General features: G+C 36.9%; 1 protein-coding gene across 2 annotated transcripts; it reads left to right on the top strand.

Annotated features, from left to right (window-relative positions):
- The first annotated feature begins 1735 nt into the window (after window positions 1-1735).
- On the top strand, window positions 1736-22888 carry wdp (Leucine rich repeat protein windpipe). Of its 2 annotated transcripts, none has more exons than XM_011641524.3 (3): window positions 1736-2230; window positions 15820-15869; window positions 18919-22888. In XM_011641524.3, the coding sequence occupies exon 3, from the start codon at window positions 18936-18938 to the stop codon at window positions 21057-21059; it is 2124 nt and encodes a 707-aa protein (XP_011639826.2). In that variant the 5' UTR covers window positions 1736-2230; window positions 15820-15869; window positions 18919-18935; the 3' UTR covers window positions 21060-22888. The 2 variants fall into 2 exon arrangements, with proteins under 2 accessions (XP_011639826.2, XP_088940547.1); XM_089084421.1 differs by lacking the exon at window positions 1736-2230 and adding an exon at window positions 3075-4449.
- The last annotated feature ends 34 nt before the right edge of the window (window positions 22889-22922 follow it).

Raw genomic sequence — 22922 nt, 5'->3', positions numbered from 1 at the left:
AGATTTTTTCTTAAATAATCTGCAAAAAAGATTTTTTTTATATTTATGTATTAAAATCATTGGTAAATGGTGAATCTTACTGCAATCTTTTAGGTTACTCTTTTCCGACATCGAGATTTTATTATCTAAATATAAAGTAACAAGTAGTTGGCAATGAAGAAGCAATTAAACTCTCGCAGCCTCCATACATGAATTGATTGATTAAATCCAAGATAATAAACAACTTGTGTTGCAAAATCTTCGTTCAAGGTTTTAGAACATTACGTAAAAAAAGCAAGATCAATCTTAACGCTTGTCCTAAATCATATTTTCCGACGGTCTATTCTACAATTATTTTTTTGCGTAATACCATGGAAACTCATGAATAAACACACAATACTTGAAAAACAAATACACACATGTATACATATATACATATATGCATGCGTGTATAAAATTTGCATGAGGTTTTTATTACAAATTAAAGCTGATGTATTAACGATATAATATCAAATTACAGCATGGGCAGATCAATGTGCGGCGATATGCATTGCGATTAATGAAATGTTAACTATGTCTGAATGCAATATAATTTAAATCTGTAAAGAGATCTAAAACCATACATTTTATGAATCTTATTACAAACCAACGTTTAATTAAATTTCTTTAAATGTATATCTTACTTCTGCCTGCCTCTGGTACAAGATACCACGGGATATCTTATACATAAAATTATGCAGCGATTATAACTGTACTTATTCTCCGACTTGCAGGAAATCTAGTTATTATTATATCTCAAGCTTTATAGGCATTGATATTATTATTATATTGAATGTTATCTCTACATACCCCACATATTAATGATGATACTCGACGAGTTCTTGTGATGATAAATGAAAAATCAATAGAGATAATATATTACATATATGTATATAAAATATGTACGTAATACACTAGATGAATCTGTTTAATAATTATATTTTAAAACTATCGACAAAATTATCGAATTCTAATCAAAACATACGCAAGCTCTTCGATCTATATTTCGCTTCCGATTACTCGTATATTAATTAATGCTGATTTAAGTAATCCCCCGTTTCTTCTCGATAAAAGAATGAGGAAGAAATACAGGATCAGTTAATTGTAGTTCAAGAAACAACTCCCTTACGCGGCTCACCGTCAGGTAAAATTACCCGGAAGAAAATTACTCTGTCTCTCCTCAGTTTGTAGTACCGGCTCTCAGCTCTACGGTTAAGCATCTATTACGATTCCATGTAGTGTGTTAGACAACTGGCAAAAGTCCCGTGGATATTATACGTGTTGCGTAATAATTCGACTAAACATCCACTGAACTTCTGTCGAAGATTCACGAAGCGATGGCCGGACATTTATCGATGCCGAGAAGACACCGGTTCTAATAAGCATCATCGCTACTCGAGCCACCTGGCACCACTATACTGTCGTGCATACAGTACGCGTTATATTATACTCACACTTTCCTTGATTAAGTCGCGAGAGACACGGCCATCGGATGTCTCGTCGATTCTGTCACGCCGATTCCGCCGGTTCACCAAGAGGAAAGCGGCCGGCGTGGCCCCGCGCGGCGCGGCGCGGCGCGGCGCGGCGCGGAGCGGAGCGGAGCGGCGTGGTTGCTCCTACCACTCCGCTTCGAGCGCTACCAGGCGTGCACCAGGAGCCACGATGGTGGGGTCGTTGTCGCGTAGCCGGCATCAGGAGAGAAGCGAGGTGCGGAGCGCGAGTCGCGGTAGGCTTGGCCCTCGCGAGCGAGAGAGCGGAGTCGTAGCCTGTCAGAGTCCACAGTCCTAACTCGGCCTCAGGCTGCGATAGATCGTATCTTTCGCGGCTTCGATCTCACCGCGGTCGGAGCAGTAGTCATTCGATCCTCGCGATCAAGTGAATCGCGCGTGACAGCAGTCGCGAATCGCGAGCGTGCGCGCGCGCGCGCACACCACAATCGGGCTCCTTTTCTCCTCGCCGGTCGAACCTCCCGATCGAACGATCGCGAGTGATCGAACGATTTTTACGAGGAAGGGGATTTTTACCCGAGGGTGAACTCGACTATCCCTCGCCCTACTTATCCGTGGCAATTATTTTTTTATTTTTGTTTTCATCTTCGATCTCTTCATTTCTTTTCGACCGATCGCCACTGATTTCAAGGAAGCGGACTCGAGGGCGGATTATCGCAATCGCGTTCGTAAAAGAACGGGATACCGGAATACTGTTACGGGAGGTAAGATCTTTTTTTCTTGCAGTTTCTTAAGAAGAAGAGGAAGAGATAGAGAAAGAGCACGTGTAGGAAGCGGTAGGTGGGAGTATCAGCAGAGAATGTGCAGATTATACGGTTTTGCGTCCGAGACCAATGAATTCATTTTCTCTTTTTATAATTTTGCGCGAATTGCGTATGTGTATGTAAATGCGCGTATATGTGTGTGTACGCGCGAATCTCTTGTGCGAATGAGTGAATGAATTATACCTTTGTAACGCAAGATCATACGTGACACACGTCATAGAAATTTGGACATATGTGTCGTTATTACAAATTTTATTATTACCCGCATTTTGTGAAGCTTTTATTTAAAGCTTTATGGTTCCACAAGAATAAAGCGTACTTTAATTTAAACTGATTTATAATTTCGGAGACATTAATCGCGTATTCCGGAATATTTTTTGTAAAATATTTTTAGAATAAATAAATGATAGTAAATTAACCAACTTGCTTTAAAAGTCAGTTTATAAATTAGTTTAAATTAGGAATCCAAATGGAAAAAATATTTAGTTTATATTTTGTTAACGTAAAAAATTGCCTAATTAAATATTTAAAGATAAAGATACAATGTTTATATTATTAAGTTATCAGTATAAAGTTCAGTATAAAGTATACTTATATTTCAATTAATATGTTTCTCTCTCTCTCTCTCTCTCTCTCTCTCTCTCTCTCTTTCATATATCAGTTTTGATAATTTAAAATATTCTATTAATATTACATATAAACTCAATATATTTACATATATTTACATATATATATATTTGATTACTCGAATAGATGTTTAAATATTAAGTCATTTATGTGATAATGTTACGTAACTTTTATCTGTGTTCATTCAACTTACGGAACACCTTCACACTTTCGATGCGGTAAGATAGAACTTTATTTTACACACTCCGCTTTCCGTGAACCTATATATTTCCAGTCTTGGTGGTTAAAGCGCGTTTTTCTAAAATTAGAACGAAATGCTGAAAGTGAAATAACACAACCTCATGGCAGTCAGGGTCGTGCCGCAGATGGTGATTGTCTTTGTTCCAGACCGTAATGGATCTTCTGGATCACTGTAATCATCCCGAAACTTTCCGTGAAACTTACTTCAGTACCTGATAATATAGCTGTTTTCGCTGCGAGCAAATAGCAAAGTTAATTATTTTTAATGGATTTTTGTGCACTTTAACAGTTGAAACAAATAATACAGAACAAATGATTTTGAAAACCACAGTCTCTCACACAGAAGTATATTCGCTGCTCTCGTTCTCTTTGAATCTGATTAGTACGCGGCACATGATTCAGATAAGATGCGAATAAGAATTTTTATCTTCTTGCGTGTCGCGCGAGTCAGCAGTTGTACATTAGTGAATATAATTGTCCTATTTTTTGAAGACAGATAAATTTGTTATAATTTTATATTAAATGATCTAGAATACACTTTTTAATATAGAATTTTTTAATCAAATCTTTACGCAAAATTTTTTTCCTTCCTGTGAGATCTAAGATTAGGAAGTAGCTAAGATTAGGAAGTAGATGTTCCTCGGAGTTGAGTTAAATTTGGCTTAATCTTAATTGAAATAGTGGCGAAACCGGCCATAAATCTCCGTAATAGTCACACTGAAATCGCTTCATGTCGCGTCTCGGGGAAAGTCGTGTGAAAATTCTCGACGTTAATCGGGCGAATCTCCGCTTTAAGTGCATCTGACTGCAACTTTCCGTGGAAATCTCTGTGACGTTTTAACGATGCGTACACGCATACATGCACGCGTGCATGCATATACAGATGCATGCACGTGCCGGAGGATCAGAGATTGAGCACGCTCGCTCATCTGGGATTAAGAGTACATAAGAATATACCTGCATACTTAAGATATATGTGGCCATCAGTGACGAGGTGGCCATTACGTAATGGCGTTAATCAGAGGTAGCGGCTGATCCTGAGTCCGAGCGGCATAAATCCGACATGGAAGTCGGCTCATCGGCGTTCGAGAAAATTAAAAGCCTGAAACTAAATCTCTAACGACCTTGAGGACGTAATACTCGTGCGTCCGGCGACGCAGTGACAAGTTAAAGCTATCCGGTCGATGTGTCGCAAGATTGACAATCGGCTGGCGTTGAACAATTCAATTGGCCGAGATTTGTGTGGACGTGATTTTGAATGGAAATTTCGACGTATGGCAAGACACGAAAAAGTAAGAGAATTTTTCAAAAACTGCTGATGATTTACTAGATAAATTATGGAAATACGCTGTTTGGATGTGCAGCTTCTTATTTAAAAAAAAAAAAAAAACTAGATTATTTGTTCTCTCTTGTTTTTCATCGCTATTCTCTCGAGATCTCCGCGACACTCGTCAGCCTCGCGAATCTGCCGGCATTGAAAACACGGGCAATCATGACATATTAAATTTTCCCCTCGGGTTGATCGCGATCGGACTGCACGTGCATACAAATGACAAATAGAAAACACACTGCGACCGCGACAATTCACGATGTTCACAACGTCACCCCGGAAAAGCCACTGTGATTTATCAACAAGTCGCCTGGCGACGTGTAATGAACGCTCAAGCTGGACGCTCGGATTAATTCGCCTTCGCGGTCGATTTTCGAGATGACTTGACGGATACGTCTCAGATATACAGCTCTACTCTAAGCACGCAACGGAACACATTATCCGTCCAACTTCGAGCAACAATCAGCCACGAGAAAAGCAAAGCACGACTAAGTCAAATCTGTGTCTGTAAATATTATATTAATGTCTGTAAATAAAGATAATTGTTGGCAAATATTTTTCAATTTAACTTCATCACAAATCTTTTAAAACTCGATAAAGAGTATATCGCATATTCAAATATCGCAATGGCGCATTCCTCTTACACGCGACTGAGTTTGGTACGTCGAAGATGAGGAAGAACAACAGAGGAAGAAAACAAAAAGACAGATAGGTTTAAATTTATGGAATTTCTCGCTGAACTTTCATATTTGCTACATGGAACTCCCGGAATTTGTAAGGACCTGGAGTATCTTTTTTAAAGTCCGAGTTTAGAAAATCTCCAAGATTTTCTTCCAGCTGCTGCACCGCGCGAATGCATATACTTCTCCCCCTTCCCTCTCCCCCCCCCCCCCCCGCACGTCTCCCACTGTCTCCTACTGCGACATACCGAAATCGGGGAAAAAACGTAGGTAGTCAAGAATGCTTCTTCGTCGATTGGACTGTTCGTCCCGCGGATCTACTCGTTGGCGGAGCCGGCCGTGCATGCAGACACCGATGCAACAACGCTTGGCGCGTCTGTATCGTCACGATAACGAGTTTCTAGGTGTTTACGACCGTGCGACGTCATCGAACCCACCTTTACCTTTTCAGCCGTCGCGCACGGCCGCGTTGCATTCGTATGCATGCGCGGCATGTTACGGTACGCCACGTTGTATCCTCACCGTTCTTCTTCAGGCTCTCCACGCCTCGCGACGACGTCTCGCACATCGGGAATAGAAAATCTCCGAACCGTTTCCTACGATTCTCCGCGTATTGACCAGTTCTACCGCAGATAAAACGAACGCCCTACACGTGCACGTTACGTTCCACAGATTTTTCTCTCTACGTGTTACGCGATAATAATTGCAAAGTAGTTCATATCTGTATGAATAGTGCCTGGAACAGTGGCCTATCTTCTTTTCAAAAACAAAGCGTTTGTTTTAAAAAGTGACAGAATATAATTGTAGTCGAAAACAAAGCGTTTGTTTTAAAAAGTGACAGAATATAATTGTAGGATTGTACTTGTAGATTTTTTTTTGAAATAATCATAATTATTGATAACGAGTTTTTTACCATTAATTGATTCACTAAATATTATAAAAAAGAAATTAATAATGTTAATTAATAAGATCAATAACTTATTACTTTCTTCTTTTTTATTGAAATTATTTTAATGTAAGAAACAATTGATTCGTCTCACGCAAGTTTATTAGCCATGAATCAACAAGAAATGTCATATTACGTTGTCTCTATGAAAATACGTAGATTTTATAGTTGTTAGTAATAGATGGTTCTTGCAAAAACAGATAATTGCCTTTTCCTGGATCGTATACGGTAATAATGTCGGAACAATTTCATAAACGACGGACGTTATTTGGAAGACATTCAAACGATGCATGGAAGTTTTACGACATTAAATTTTATCTGGCTAAGAAAAAAAGATTCATTACTCGATTGATGTAAGTGATGTAAACGAATAAATAAAGATTACCATTACTTTTTATTGCAATAACAATGTAAATGTTACTTTTTCTATGGTATAAAAATCGAAAGATTTCATTGAATATAAGACTTTTATAAATTTTTATAAGACGAAAAATATTTATAAGGATTAATATTTAATATTGTATTTCCCTACAAGTTAATTTTGCACATCTCACAATTCGGTGATTTAATGAAAGTTAGGTCCATAATTTTGCCAAGAATTTCTTATTTTTAGTATTCAATATCTTGGCAATTGACACGTTTACTTCTACGACTAATCATAACTTAGGTTACCGTAAATGCGCTAAGTTTTGAACAATAATTTGACGCGGCGAAACGGCACGAAAACTTTCCACGAGGCACGCTGTTGACTGACTGTATTACAGAGAGAAAAAAAAAAGAAAGAAACCGCGATAATGTATCTCGTCGCTCACGATTTAAAAATCGTACGAGGCGGTTTACTGCTCCTCCCGATATCTTATGTACCCCTTATCGCGCGCTTATCGATTCGTGATAACGCAACGAGCATGGAAAATCAAACAAATCGCACTTTATCTTTCAGGTCGACCATCACTTTTTATATGAATTTCGTACTTTTTCGGTACGTCTGTCTCATGGCGCTGACGCTACATTCGCGACGAAATCTACATGTGCCAAAAGACCGTCTTAAACGAGACGCGACAGCCGATATATTTTTGTTCATTGCGCAATTTATTTACATATCGCATAAAGGAAATGAACGTCATTTAAAACCTCAAATGGAACATGTATTATACATTTATATTTATTAATTACGTACATTTGACGTTTTGTTATTAATATTTATACGACTAATAATGTAATACTAAACGTAATAATAATTATTTTTATTCAGTGTAAATAGTACTCTAATCGCCATTTGGCTTTCTTAAGTAATATAATCTTAAGTAAATATTTTAGAAAAAATAAAAAAAGCTAATTTTTGGTTAAATAAAAATATATTAAAGATTAATTAATTTTAATATTTTAACTTTTGACATCAGGACTTCTGACATGTATTATTAATGTCTCGATTTTTTTATGCCAGAAATTGTAATTTAAGATAATAAATAAGTTGTAATTTAATTGGGAAACAATGTTTGGAAAAAATGTTTTGCAATCTTAAGATTTAATCTGTTAAGGCATGAATTTCAGAATTGGCTATCAATATTTTGACATTGAAGCAATCGCTTGGCCTTGACCTTTAATATTGCACATCGAAGACGGATTGGTTGGGGTATCTTTTCTTCTTTAACAATCGCAATATATATCTTTTTCAGTTCTGTTATAAAAATATTACAAAATTTTTTATTAAGCATGAGATACACGCTGCTGATAAATGATTTAAAAGACTTTGTAACGTAATTTTATTGGATATGAAGAACTCATTTCTTTTTTAGAACAACACATCATGTAATCTCGTCGATTATGGCAATGTCGTAAATTGCAGTTTAGAAGTACATTAAAAAGTACAGCTCATTAAGTATCTTGCTCATTCTTTGTCAGTGCTGTTGTGTTAATTCGTAAATTTCAAATTGTGTTGGCTTTATAATGTATGTCACCGAGTGTGAACTCTTTGAGAGGTCACATGCCTTTCGAGAAAAAGACGGCAAGTACAGTGACCGATGACGCGAGATGGATACGAAGAAACATGGAGAAATTAGTTGGGCCGTGTGAGATTTTTTTCCCGACCAGGCCTGAATGCAGCGAAGGTCGTCACTGACGGCTGTCATTAGCAATGCTGATGTTTCAAAGACGGCAAAAGTAACTTGTGACCCTGCATATTATTTTTCAATATAGTATTTTTAATATAATATCTTTTATTGTTTATTTTATCTTCTATTTCTATCTTCTATTTTTATCATTCTCTCTGCATTCCTTTTTTTTTAATATACTTTCTCGATTTCCTTTCTTCTCTTCTTGCATTCTATTTTTTTCCTTTTTTTCAATTTTATATTCTTTTTTATTATTTTCTATGACGTATGTTTGCAATACAGATTGTTACAAATCTTATCATTATTGTTATAATTGAAAAGTAAGAACCAATCTATTTGCAATCTATTCAAGAAGAGCAGCCTGATTTTTCCTTGAGAAACTTGGAAAATTATAATTTTAAAGTTATGAGAAAAAATTAAATTCATGTCAACATTTAATTAAAACATGAGAAATTCTTTACTTTTTTCCTTAGATATTCTATTATATTATTTCTGAAGGTTTAAACTTATTTTTGAATAATATATTTTTAATAACATAATTTGCCTTAAAACGTAAACTTAAAAAAATTAAAATAAATATATTGAGTATTGATTTAGCTCTCCGTGTTTAATTAAATTTCTTCATTTCTTCATTTGAAGAGATAATTTCTATAAGTCGTATATATAGATTTTTGTAGGACTCTCACCTGGAATCTTCTCAAGCTATTAATATTTAATAGCTATTTCACACTTGATTACTGCTCTGTAGTTTCCTGGGATGTTATTGCGGACTACTTTATTCGATTGAACTGATTCAGTGCCACTAGTCACTTCTATTATCACCGATAATGTCTTCTATGAGGCATCTGATTCGTTCATGGTCGATCTCGAATACGTATACATGCTTATCAATTTGACTATTTCTTTTCTTGTTTTCTTAGATTCTCTATATTATTAAATGTATAATCTCTTCAACTCTTCCTGTTTATCGCTTTTTCTCCGTCGTTTCCTATCTCTTGTCTCGTATAGTGTATAGACCTTTTTATATATATATATATATGTATATATATATATATATATATACCAATAGCCAGCTTGTGGTCTGAGAAATCATGGAAGATGAAAATGATCGCTATTGCCCAAGGCTCTTTAAGTTACACGAACGAAATTCTGACGTATCATCGCAACTACACGTTACATAACGCAACATGGTACACTAATGTGAACAGAATATCTTGAATCTTTTGACGAACTTGAAAGGCGTTATCTCAATAAACATAAGCTTCTCCTTAAATAGGTACGTAATGAATGAAATAAAGATGATTATTTCGCAAACATACATGCAGAATGGAAAGTATTTAGAAAAAAACAGAATAAGAACAAGAAAAAAAAGTTATACAATTTTTTTCTAAAGAAATATTAAAAATTACATAATTATTAGCATTTTGAAGTTACTTGAATGAATTTAGTAATACCTAGTATAAAGTAAATGTGCATTATATTTTTATAAAATGTCAAATTAATAGTAAATTAAATAATAAAATGAAAAGTTATTTATTTAAATCTGTAATTAAATCTGTATTTAAATCTATAATTTTAAATCTACCTGACTTGAAATATAATTAATTAATTTCTGCTCATGTAAACTTATAATGAATGATGAAATGTATAATGGACCGTCATTTTTAACTATCTAGTTGTTAAATAAGGGAAAACTAGAGAAATAGTTAAAACAATTTTAAATGAAATATACGTGTAGCCATAGAATATTTATTACTTGATAACGTTGTGCACCCATATGGTACGTTAATATTCATGAATGGTATTGCGACGTCTGATTATTAATTGTGAGCACGTATCTAACGCCTTAGAAGCGAATGAAAAAACGGATATGGATTATTAATGTAAATACTGTGGTATGATCCATCCTTCTATGTGACGTCAGTAATATAATCTTTATTTATTATTTCTACTTAATACTTTTACGTGACACAATTCAAAATTATTAAGTAGTATTATGAGATATATCTATTTAATCGGAAAAGAAGCATAATAATTTTAATAATTGTCTAACTTTTAATATGTTTGTGAAAGTATTGTAAAATTATATTGTGATATGTGCAGAAAATGGAAATTCACACTTATGATTGCACTGTGCAACATTTTATAATATCATTTTTTATATCATTATTTATATCATAATGTCTATTTGAGTACATGTTCAGAGATAACTTATCAAGGCGCCGTTGATCGATATACTCATTGATCGATATTACTAAAATGTTTGTTTCTGCGAACTTTCAAAAATAGATTTCTCTGTTCTTAAATACACGTCACAAACAGAACATTAATAAAATTTATGATAAATTATGATATTACATTTTTAAATTTTAATTTTTCTTTTTATATACAATGATAGGTAATGATAAGAAGAGGAAAAAATGTTTATTATCTAAGACTGATATTCATTATCTTAAGTCTGATAATTACCATATGTTTCTTTTCTAATTTTGGAATTCTAAACATATTTCACAAAAACATGATGCTTTAGATGTAAGCTTTTCCTTATGTCTGCGTACACATCAGCTTATTTTATTTTATTTTTAAATTAATTTAAATGATATTTTTTCTAATTGAAAAATTGTATTGGTAATGAATAAAACTAAGCGTTTTTATTCAATTCGTGACTCATCTGTTTTTTTTTAAGAGTTACAATGAAAGGAAATAAAGGTTAGATCTTTACATGTTAATGTATGACGATTTTAAAATCCTACAAGGAATTAATGCGAGCTATTGTCTTGAAATTAAGAGAATATTTTTAAATATTTTTAAAATATAAATTTTTCATTTCTACTTGTTTTAATTTAAACATTAAGCAAAAGACTTACAAGATTAATCAATCCCATATAAAATGCTGCAGACAAGCTAAAGCTATTGACAATTTTAAAAGATGGAGATATTAAAATATTGTGTGGTATTGCGTAAAACAATACAAGCAAAGAAATAATGATTGATCGCATGTGATGAAATGATAATTTCACAAGAGACACGAATTGACATAAGAAACTTGGTTTGGTCTGAAATCTTACCTGTGGCAAATTTGATATCTGATAAATCTCATATCTGATATAGATTCAACTTCTTGATATTGAATATGGAAAATTTTTTTCATGGAACATACAATGAAGTTGCAATTTTAATGTTTAACAAGACGCTATGTTTAGACTGTTAACTAGTAACGAAGCCAGTTCAACTCTACTAGTACGACGACTTGTTAGAAAACACGTTAGAAATGCCGTTTCATCTGAATTGGCTTTTGAACGACGTCTGGGACGATTGTGCCTGCCGTCTCGCCATGAAATATATGTCAGCACGGCGATATTGTTCCTAATTGCCTCCATTGGTAGGCAATGGATATTATTTCAAGCATGGCTACCACCACATATGGTCCTCGCACGATGTCGATCTTGAATCATTCGCGCGATCGTCCTCGTTCTGTTAACGCGATAAGAAACAACAGCTCGCTGTAGATAATCTATGAAAAAATTATAGCGAACTGTGTTACGACATGGTGTTTGCAATCTAATAATAATCGGCGCACATTATAAGAAGTAGAATGATTCGCCCGAGCCTAAATACAAAACAATTTTTATGTTTTATATAGATATTTTTCTTAAGAATACGATAAGCTTAACTTTCATTTCAAAAGTCATCATTTTCACGTTTTGAGGTGATTTGATTTCATCTTATTTGAGGAAAAGAAATGAAGAAATCTCAGATAATGCGAGATAAATAGAGATGTTGATGTATAAGAGCGTATATTCGCTTCAGGATCAATAGATTCAAGTCCTGTTCCCACATCCAATCCTGTCATCAGCGTTAATGGCCATCGCCTGCCATTGCGCGTTTGAATTCTATCGTTCTTTTGCGATCACTTCCTGAAGTTTACGCAAACTGACAGAGAGATCGTGTCTCGTATCTGTCGGTGCTGTGCACGCAAATCGATCGATCGGCACTAATCGAGTCGGTCGTAGGCAGTCTTAGATGGACTCATTAGCAGCGCGAATCTTGTTATTCGCGATTGACTCGGGTTGATTGACCTATCGTTCACTGACGCATACCTCCAGCGTGATCTTTAGGCGTGTTAAAACTGGTTAATCGTTTTACACAAATGCTCGATACCGATACTTCACGTAAAAAAGACGATTCCGTCTTGTGTGTGGTCTCCAGCACCGTTGTTACTTCGGATTGTTATTTTTTTTTTTTTTTACTTTGCGATCTTTAATAAGATCTTTATCACTGTTGAGAGAAAGAAAGAGAAAGAGCACATATTGCATATATAAATTACGTTTGTCATAATAACTTATAATTTATGAGATAACTTTCCATCATTCAGCAATATAGACTTTCGTTTCACTTATAGCGGTATGGGGAAATGCCATCCGTAAAAAATGAAACTCTTATTAAGAAAGTAATGCCAATTACAAAAAAAAACATTCCAGGAAGAGACGTAATACATTTCAGGACACGTAATACATTTCAGATATATCTGTCGAGCTATAACAACGATGTTGCGAAATACATGTACGGCTGCTCCGGAACCCATTAACGTTTCATTTATACCGCGTTATCATCGTCCATCAACGACGTACAAAGTAACGTGCGTGACTCTGGGATTTTTTGCAAAATTCGTTACGGTATTTCTAATTTTCTCGAAACCGAGAGCTCTAAGTTCTTCCTGTCCACATATTGGTGCGTGCATTAAGACACATTTACCTTAACTGGCTTCTCGAGGCGGTTTGATTTATCCTCGATGTAAACGAGTTTCTAATAGCGAACAAGAGATTTGGCTTGTTTATCGATAAACAAAATTGCAGATTCGATCCAGTGAGAAATTCTTGGCAAGCATTGTCGAGGGTCAGTCTAAATGTAATTTAAAGCAATCAACAAAAGGTTGAGAAGTGCTCAGGGTACCTTTATGTTTTCAACACAACATTTTTCGTTTAAGATAACATTCGTATTCTTAATGTTTTCTCTTCAGATCCATATTTTATTTTTAACTTATTTAATAAATTTCCTATCATCTTCCTCTCTCTACAAGTTCTTTCTTTAAAAAATTTTCTTCCTTGACGATGTTTCTCATTTAATATATATTGATAACAAACAAATTTGTTGACAAAAATTTATAATTCATAATCAGAGAAAATAAACAAAGTATATTGCTATTTTTTTAACTGAAACTTTTCTTCTATTGACAAAAAACAATTATATGCCATTAACTTCACGATCAAAGTTCAATTTAAATAGATTATGATCGATTGGTGACGTAGTATCGTTGGTTACTTACGCCATAAATGATAACAGACTAATGTTGTAAATTAAACTGCAGACAGAAGAATGTATCATGTGTAGATTGAAAGAAAGATATTATAAGAGAACACAGAAATATTATCATAAAATGTTAGAAAAATGACCGATAAAACCGATTGCATTCACATTTGATTGAGCGCATGATTGATACTTGTTACTTTCCTATCTGATTTATTTCTCGAGTTTTTCTCTTTTGAGAATAGAATTAAATGCAGATAATTGATTAATTCACCGAGATATAAAACGGCTTGATCAGTTAAAATAGAGTGCCGTTACGCACGAAGTATCATTCCATATGATATGCGATTTTATTATAGCAGAGAGTTCGTTAACAGCAACAGTGCGATATTACCCCGTTAATAATAGTCCATTCATGCGCGCATGATTAATCATATTTTTATATACACGACGCTTCAGAAAATGCATCGTTTGTTCATAATTATGCACTTGTTAGGTCCGCTTTAAAGTAAGTTAATTCTTGAATGGCTTGAAATCCACTAACCAATTAATATATAAATATATTATTTAAGGTTTTAATAAATCTCATGGAAAATGGAATAACTGTTACACGAGAGACCATTGACAGGAATACAATCAAGGAAGATCGATGTCCTTATGCTGTAGCATTACTTTTGCATGAGAAGCCAGTTAATGAGAGATTAAGTTAGAATAAATAAGAATCGCGTAATCAGAATCAAGATATAAATCGAAGCAAGCGATATTTCCGCAGTTACTCTTTAACTTCCTCCAGAGGTGTATGACCTGCCGGAATGAAACCTCCTCGAATCGCCGGGCTTCCTTGCTGAACTGGACCACGAGGACGTGTCGGTACCGTTAAGAACGGAGTTGGCAAAAAGCGAGCCGTGACCAAACCGGGCCTGCATGCCCGGCGCATCGTTCGTTACGAATTTTCTGCTGAATTCGCGCGAAGATTTAGCGCGATCGCAGTTTTACACAAATTTATTTATATATATTCGCGCAAAGCGTCCTCTGAATTCGCGATTGATCTTTCTTTAAACAAGAGAGATATTTTAGAGATCATCAATTATGAGAAATTTAAAGTTAGAAATAGAAATATAGATTTACAAGTAAACTTAGGTGAACAACAGGAAGTTCTGATTGAGATGCATCGTAGAATTGATTGATGACAAAAAAAAAATCTCAGCCATTTCAGCTCAATTATTCATAATTGACGATGTAACAACGTTATTTGCGAATATATGGCCGATTAAGACGAAGAAATGATATTTAGTGTCAGTGATAAGCCTCATTAATGTACGTAACACCACGACGTCGAGCGGTATAATCGACGTTGCCCCCGTGAACCGGAGAAACGGCATGCCGAATCTAGCACACGAGCACGCACGAGACATTTTGCAACGACACAATTACGAAACCGAGAAGGATGCGGGCCATAATAAAGAAAAAGTCCCCGAGGAGGGGGGAAAAAAATAGACGTGTGTGTGTTGTAATGATAATAATTACCGTCGTGTAATAATAACGCTGCGGCTATTCAGGGCCGGAAAGTCAAGGACTAGAAATCTCATGTTTGAAAGTGAGTCAGCTACGTGCGGTGGTACTCGGGGACAGGATCGGGGAAAAATCCACGACGAATCTTGCGCAACTGCGGGGAGAGCGGGAAGAAGGGGGATAAGAACGAAAGTGTGACCATCGCGGCGCGGCGAAAGAAAATCCGGGCGAGCGATTTAATGCCTCGGCGAACAAAATCTACACGGGAGTCTCGGGAGCAAATTGTTTGCGGCGTATAGGTATGTTAGGTAGGCAGGCGGGAACACGCCGGCCGAGAATGCAAACATGTGAAATTCCTCGCGAAATAATACTGCGGTTACATTGCGTGAACACACGTCACAAACAACTTTCCACACTGTTCGCACACTGTCACTTATAACGTGATGTGATAAAAGCGATTACACATGCCGTTCGAGAGAGACAAATGGTAAGACGTAATGATAAGTGGCGAAACGACGTGAAGAAAAAAAACGAAGGAGAAATATGCTTGTTGAACTATATGTGTACGTTAGAAGGAAACAGAAAATATCGCGATTGATCATCATGAATTAATTTGCCGTTTGTTTGCGTCAGCGGTATAATTTATTTTCGATTCGTTTGACGATCGGACGATCATCGATCTCGTCGATACATCAACGTCTTTTCTGCTGTTAGATCACGCTCAATCGAAAAGAGAAATGTTTAATAAATTCATTCGACTTTCTTATTTGTTACAGATGCAATCGAAATCACGGTGTTGCCGAAACCACGTCTGAACAAACGAGTCGTAAGTGATCGATTAAAATATTATATTAGGTGTAATACGGAAAATTAGGCTAAATATAATTATTTATAATATTATATTTTATCATGATTAATATTTGACTGATTCTCGTGGATTATTATTATTTAAAGCTGAAAATTGTACTTAGTTGCACGCGAGTAATAAATTGACATATCAGTTTACTGACCGACTTTCTGCAATTAGCTCCCTTATTTGTATTTACAATTAGCATCATCAATGTCTTTCGCAAAACGTAAACGAAAGTTGCATTGATGCAACTTTCAACAGTATTTATTGCCAAAGGAAGGATGCAAAATTTTGTATTTCAATATTTTTGATTATACAAATGTGGGAGTTTCTTTTCAGAAACCAGGTTTATTAGCTTGAAAAAAGTTGTTGCGTCATTACCCATGACTCGTTCGTATTCCATATCACTTTCATATGAAAGCACCGTTCGTAGAATTACAGGAAGTAGCTCTTCGTAAATCTCACACACATATAGATACCCATATATTGTACAAAGTGTGGAGCATGTCTGAAGCGCGGGATCGTCCCCTGAGATCTCAAATCCATTGACCATGACCTAACTTCCACCTACGTGATCGTGTAAAAACGTTCCGTCTTACGTTGACGTTGTGCCATACGTTGATCTTGAATATTACATTGATTCGAATGTATAATTAATATATTAAGTCGAAAAGAAACATATAGATCCCTTTTGATTCAGAGCTTTCGTTAAAAATCCGAATAAATTAAAAATTAAAAGTGTACAAGTTACAATATTTTGCATCATTAAAAAGTTAGTCTGCATAAAATTATATATATATATATATATATATATATATATATATATTCTTCTGCCTTATAAATTTTTATTTTTCCTATAAGAATTGGAAAGGAGAGAAACTCATTAACATTTTATATGAAAAATTCTAAAGTTGTCTCAGCACCAGAATTATTTATTCCACATATAAAAAATATGACGTGATCTTTCCGCTTCATTCACTAGTTGATTGTTGTTTTCTTATGTAATATTAGTTTATTATCGCATAAAATAATATTTATGTGATAATAAACTACCGATTAATATTAATTTAATTTCATCTTTTTAATGTTTTTTTTTTTTTTATTAATTACGTGATTAATCATTAATTGTGAAGTGAGAGAGCGTGATTCCGTGCTCGCAGATTATGCAACAATAAGAAATCAGTATCGGGTTATCGGTATCTTTAACAAGCACAACGAAATCCATTATTTCCCTTATCTCATTGATAGCGAGGGACGTTTATTTCAATCCCGCGGTCAGAATTATTAACGCGCAAGAAATGCATCGTCGAATCGTGTATGCAGCCGGTCAATTAACGTGATTACGATCGGTCATGCGAGTTCAATGCACGTCGTTGCGCGAATGTCGGCGCGCGAACCATCGCCTTTCCTTCTTTCTTTTACTCGCTGTTTATAGATGGAAATGACGTCAATGACGTTATGCCGACACCGCGGACACAGTATGCAAAATAATGCAAATGACATGCCGAAACTGCTCGCCCTCCGTTTCTTTCTATGTATAGAACTCCCGTCGTGATGTTTTAACATACGAACGAGGTATTTGAAATGGAAAAAAAGAGAGGCTTGCCGACCGATAAATTTTTCTTCATTCAGCCCGATGACGATCCCAGCTCGTTCTAAGCGGTTAGTTACAAAACGGCCACCTCAGAATGGCTATCTTACACGAAATTCTGACGCTCATGTTTTTTACCTGTAGATAATCGTTTCATATTGATTCAAGAAGAGTATCTTTCATCGAATCGTAATGAATAATTGGAAAATTCCTTCCAGAGTGAAACAGGTTTTCCGCTATCTCAGAATGTATATAGATTTTGTATGGATAAGTGTGCATGGATTTGCTTACATTAAACTTCTTACGTAAAAGATTAAAGAAACCACTTTACTAATATAAATGTGGCTAGGTGATAAAAATAGAAAAAAATAGAAATTCTCGAGTAATGTCAGAGAGTATTGTAATCTACAACGCATTACGTATGAACGCGTATATTGCCAACGATCTGCCTACCGAACGAGATAAATTATTACGACGACTAACAGAAATGTTAAAACTAATGATCGTTGTACCTTTTCACGGATTAACTCTTCCTCCATCGTGCAAACTGAAACGTCTCTTATCTGCAACCCCCATATTGACGATTGCCGAGGCAATGATAATAATAACCCTGATAAGAATTGCCTGGATGGTCGGGCGGTTTATCAGCGTTTTACCATCGGCTTTCAACTCGGTCGACGTAATTGAGTATCAAACATATCACGAGCGACTAGAATCGACTTGGATGTTTTGCAGGTGCTACAACAGTAGTGGTAATTACCGCCGGCCTGGGCGTGTGTACTAATTACAGGCATTAGATAATCATTGCTTGTGCGAAGCCAGCCGGGACGTTTTACTTTCGTTACTTTCGTTCACGGTCCGCTTGAATAGACCGTGAAAATTGCGATCTTTCTCGTGTATACGATTACAGGATATTACAAAGTACAACGTAATAGTAACAAGTAACAGGTCTCGCTTACCATTACGAAACGTAAACGAAAAACAGATACACGATAAATAACGTTTCGTTATTGCACTCTCCATATCATACTTTCTGATAATTGTTTATCTTTGATATCTTCAAGATATACCGCGTGCGTGCATCCGATTTGAACGTCCACTTCTCTATCCTCCCCGTTGACCTCCTTTTGATAGTCTCGCCATCTCGGCCATCTCGGTAGCGTTCACTTCGGTACCACAATGTACAGAGTGTAACATTTGAAAATATTAACAATCATTATTACGAGCGCGCCTCATTGCCGTGCGACGCGCTCGTACGCGTCCCTGACATGATGAGCTAAGTAATCCGTTTATCTTCGAGATGCGTGGTGCGTGATTTATTCCTATCTTCACTATGAATATTCATCGTGTAACACAAAACCTCGTCGTTCGATCACAAACAACGACAAACATGCGTGTCGGCGAGTATACCCACATGCGATTTCTTTTTTGCAGGTAAATCAGACTGAAAGATGCAGGCGGCACCGCCTCTGCTGTCATTCCTCCTGATCCTTCTGTATCATTCGGGATGGACCTATGGGCTCTGCAAGCTGGAGAACAATACCGCAGCATGGTGCGACAAGCTGGAGGACCTCGAGCACATCGAGACGCACCATCTGGAGATTTTGAGCGTTCCGGTCGCACAAGACATTTTAGTCCCGGGTCTCTTCGACAATTTGACCAATCTTAAACATCTTGATCTATCCAATGGCGATCTGATAAAAATCGAGCCAGGAAGTTTTCAAACTTTAAATAAATTGAAAAGTCTTAATCTTGGCGAGAACAGCATCGAGAACCTGGAACTGGGTTCTTTGGAGGGTCTGATCCATCTGCGAAGCCTGAATTTACGGAAGAATGCCATTCGGCAATTGCCACCCGCGTTGATGCGCCTGAAGAACCTTAGACATCTAGATATCTACGGTAATCCATTCGAGTGCAACTGCGCCACCCTGAAAGTCCGTGATCTTATCGTGCAGAGGGACGTGACGGTATCAAAGAAGATTGTGTGTGCAGGTCCCGGCAACATGAAGGGCGTGTCACTGATGAAGTTGAACGCGGCGATCATCTGCAGTTTTGAGGAGCAAGATCGTGAAATGCAAAATGATCAGGCGGAGGGATCCGGGACAGATCTGGGCTCTGGAGACATATTGGATGAGCTTAGTGAAGAGGAGGAAGAAGATGATGAGTACGTAGAAATCAAGAACAGTACGGAAAAACTAAAGGAGTTAGAAGTCGAGACACCTTTTCCTACTGTACTACTGGTGGATTCCACGACGGAGTCTCTTTCTTCGAAAGAATCAACGGAGATCACGGAAGAAACTATCGATACAACAACGAATTCCTTGCAACGTAGCTCTGAGGACGAAGAAATTTTCTTCGATAGCGAAGAGAAGAAAGAATCAATATCAACAACTGAGATGTCACGAAAGAAGGAAGATGTTAAGGATGCCTTGTTCTATCCAACCGGAGGTTCCGGTGACGGGGATGAAGGTTCCGGGGAAGGATCCGGTATTTGGAAACCTTATGACGAAGAAGAAAATACTGAAAAAGAAAGTACCGATGAAGGATTATCGATCTTTAGTTATCCAACTAACTTATTTAGTATATTTTTTGATGGTTTTACGGGATCTTCCGCGACTACTACGTCAAAGACTTTGGATTCTCACGAAGATGAATTTATAACGGTGTCCGTAAATAAACTGGCTACTGAGGAGCCGATCGTACCAGTTGAAAGCCATTCAGTTGAATCCGATATCGGTAAAATCACCACTGAGACTGCCACGAAAGTTATATCGCCCATTTTAGTTGCCAATGATGTGGAAGTGTTGAAATCTTCTGACACGGATGACAAATCTAAATCTGGTAATGTCATAGAGAATGTTAATGATAAACAAGCCGAAATATCCTCACCTAAACAGTCTAAAAAAGGTATGGGCTCATACGTTGTTTTGGCGGTTCTGCTCGCCATCGTGGCTGCGCTGATTGGTTTTGCCGCATATAGAGGCGAGATATGTAGAAAGAGGAAACCACCCGATGTAGAGACCGGTACTGAGATGAAAGAGATACAGAAGCCTCTAGTAGAGCACGGCGATTCGACCCAGCCGAAGAAAGAGGAGAAGATCGCCTCCAACGGAACCAATCATGAGAGCGTTCCTCTCATGAAGACTAATCCCGGTGGAGACGACGCAAAGATTGACGAGCTCTATGATGACGATTATAAGACGCAAGAAACGCCACGTCTCAATGGCACCGCCGATCATTCGGAACCAGTGAAGCCACCCAGAAAGCTATTGAATTCGCAAGACGAGAATACGATTTCGCAGGAGAACGAGGTGAGCGAAGAGAGGCCTCGCGTGGACGTGAATTTCTTGAAGAAAAATTTTCTGGAAGACAGAACGAATCAGCAGCCTTCCACTTCAACGATGGCGACGATCAACGGACCGACGACGCACAGTTCGGAACTCAATGGGCCACCGCTCAGCCCCGGGGCTCAAAGGGTGAAGATCACCCTGCAGGAGAATCCCGACAGTGTGCCAAAGACGCCCATACTCATTACGCGAACGATGGCTGGTGAGAATCTAGTCAAGACGCCATGAAGCAGTGACCCAGGGACAGAGCCTACGCGAGATAACGAACACTATATCGACCAATGTGCTCGTCTGTCGAAGGAAAGAAATCGAGAGACGAACGATGTGGTGCAAAAATGAGAGAAAAGATTTTTTTCACGATAAATGCGACGTGTTCCAGGTGTGGTTTATGATAATGTTGTTCCTAGAGCTGCAGAGGGACTCCTCGCGATGGATTTTCGTGATAAAGAAAAATTACTGAGTCAGAGACCGTACACGCTGGCAGAGTTGTTATTGTTTTCGGCAGGAAGCTGAAAGTGTGCGAAAGGAAAAAGTATCTCGTAGCTTAGGCACGAGTGTAACCTTGGACCGTTTCGGTGAACAATTGGACGCACGAATGCTATATGTATATATATTTGTTAAAAATGTATGCACGGTACAGAATGTCTCTCGGATATTGTGTGACTTTTTTCATTTATGATTATCCTATCCAAATATGTCTTTTAACATTAAATTTCGGCAACCTAAATTCAAATAAAAATTTATTTTTTAATAAAATTCATTTCATCTAAAATTGAAAGATATTTACTTATTTAATTGCTGAAAATCTATTCTTGTTAAAATCTTACGATCCTTGTCGTTTATAATTCTCTTATTAAACCAATCATCTTTTCTCTTAATTCAATTGAACAAAAATACGCGATATCTCTGAACATTCTGTATCTATGCCATGTGCGTAGGAATGCGCAGATGGAGTAACGTTCGAAGTTAACACTATAGTACACTAGTCAGTCTTCCTAACGGATCTCGCGTGTCCTACGAGCGCCAGAGCGAGAACCTTGAGAATCCGTCGCGGTATTCGTTGCCGCGCGAGATCACATCGCGAGGATCCTTTGAGAATTGTGGATCGACAAAAATATGATCGCCGAACGTCAGGCATCGATGAGCATTCCAATTCTGCCATATTTTTTTTTTCTACGCACGTATCATCGAAGATTGATATACTCCGTCGGCCTTACGCCGTATTTCGATATAACCACGGATTGTTTGCCAACGCGATAACGCGTATCTCGTAGTTTTTAGCGTGGCGTTTTACGTATACCACATGTCCATATGTGCGCGATGTGGACGCGAAGAATTTGTAATTCAATAAGAAGTAGAGTTTGCTGATGAATAACGACCTTTGGGACGGAGGTTATAGTACGGGACTGTGGCACCAAGTGTCACGAGCGAATTGATGAATGATTTGACAATACTGCTAATATAGTAGAATTCATTATTCACGTCAGAGAAGATATATATATATATATATATATATATAAGTAATATCCTGTTATCACTATTAATCCTCTTACAGAAGGACGCGATCTCTTTGTGACCTTAGAGGATCACTTTTCGGAAAGGCAGCGACTTGTATTTTCATGTGCATTAATATATTTATTCATTACGCACGGCGCAAATTAATGTGAGGATCCATGAAAGAGAGACGGACAGACAGACGTGTACGAGTGCGATGGCACTTCATGGACGTCGATCGCGTAATTATCTGTTAAATGGACGCGTCATGTAGCTGTGCGTGGTGTGACAAAGGGCGCCGCAATGTGTTATCATATTATCCATATTATCGATTATCTTCTACGTATGATTCTTTAAGTCAAATGTGTCGAATGTTATCGTAGACGTATATGATTTTAATTTTAAGATTGCGCGAACCCTGTTAGATCGATACTTGTCCCAAACGATACGTATCGTCGTATCATTTTACCTATAGCTATAAAATAAGCAGCTCAGTGAAGATTGTAAGACTTTATTTATATGTTTAGCCTTTGATCAAATAAAAGAGAGTGTTATTTTGTTGATATCATCATTTACTTTAATCGTGCGTCACCGGTA

This window comes from Pogonomyrmex barbatus, unplaced genomic scaffold (assembly GCF_055798465.1).
Source record: "Pogonomyrmex barbatus isolate J1 unplaced genomic scaffold, ASM5579846v1 scaffold9, whole genome shotgun sequence".
Classification (NCBI taxonomy): Eukaryota; Metazoa; Arthropoda; class Insecta; order Hymenoptera; family Formicidae; genus Pogonomyrmex; species Pogonomyrmex barbatus.
This window is presented reverse-complemented; position numbering and strand designations above follow the sequence as displayed.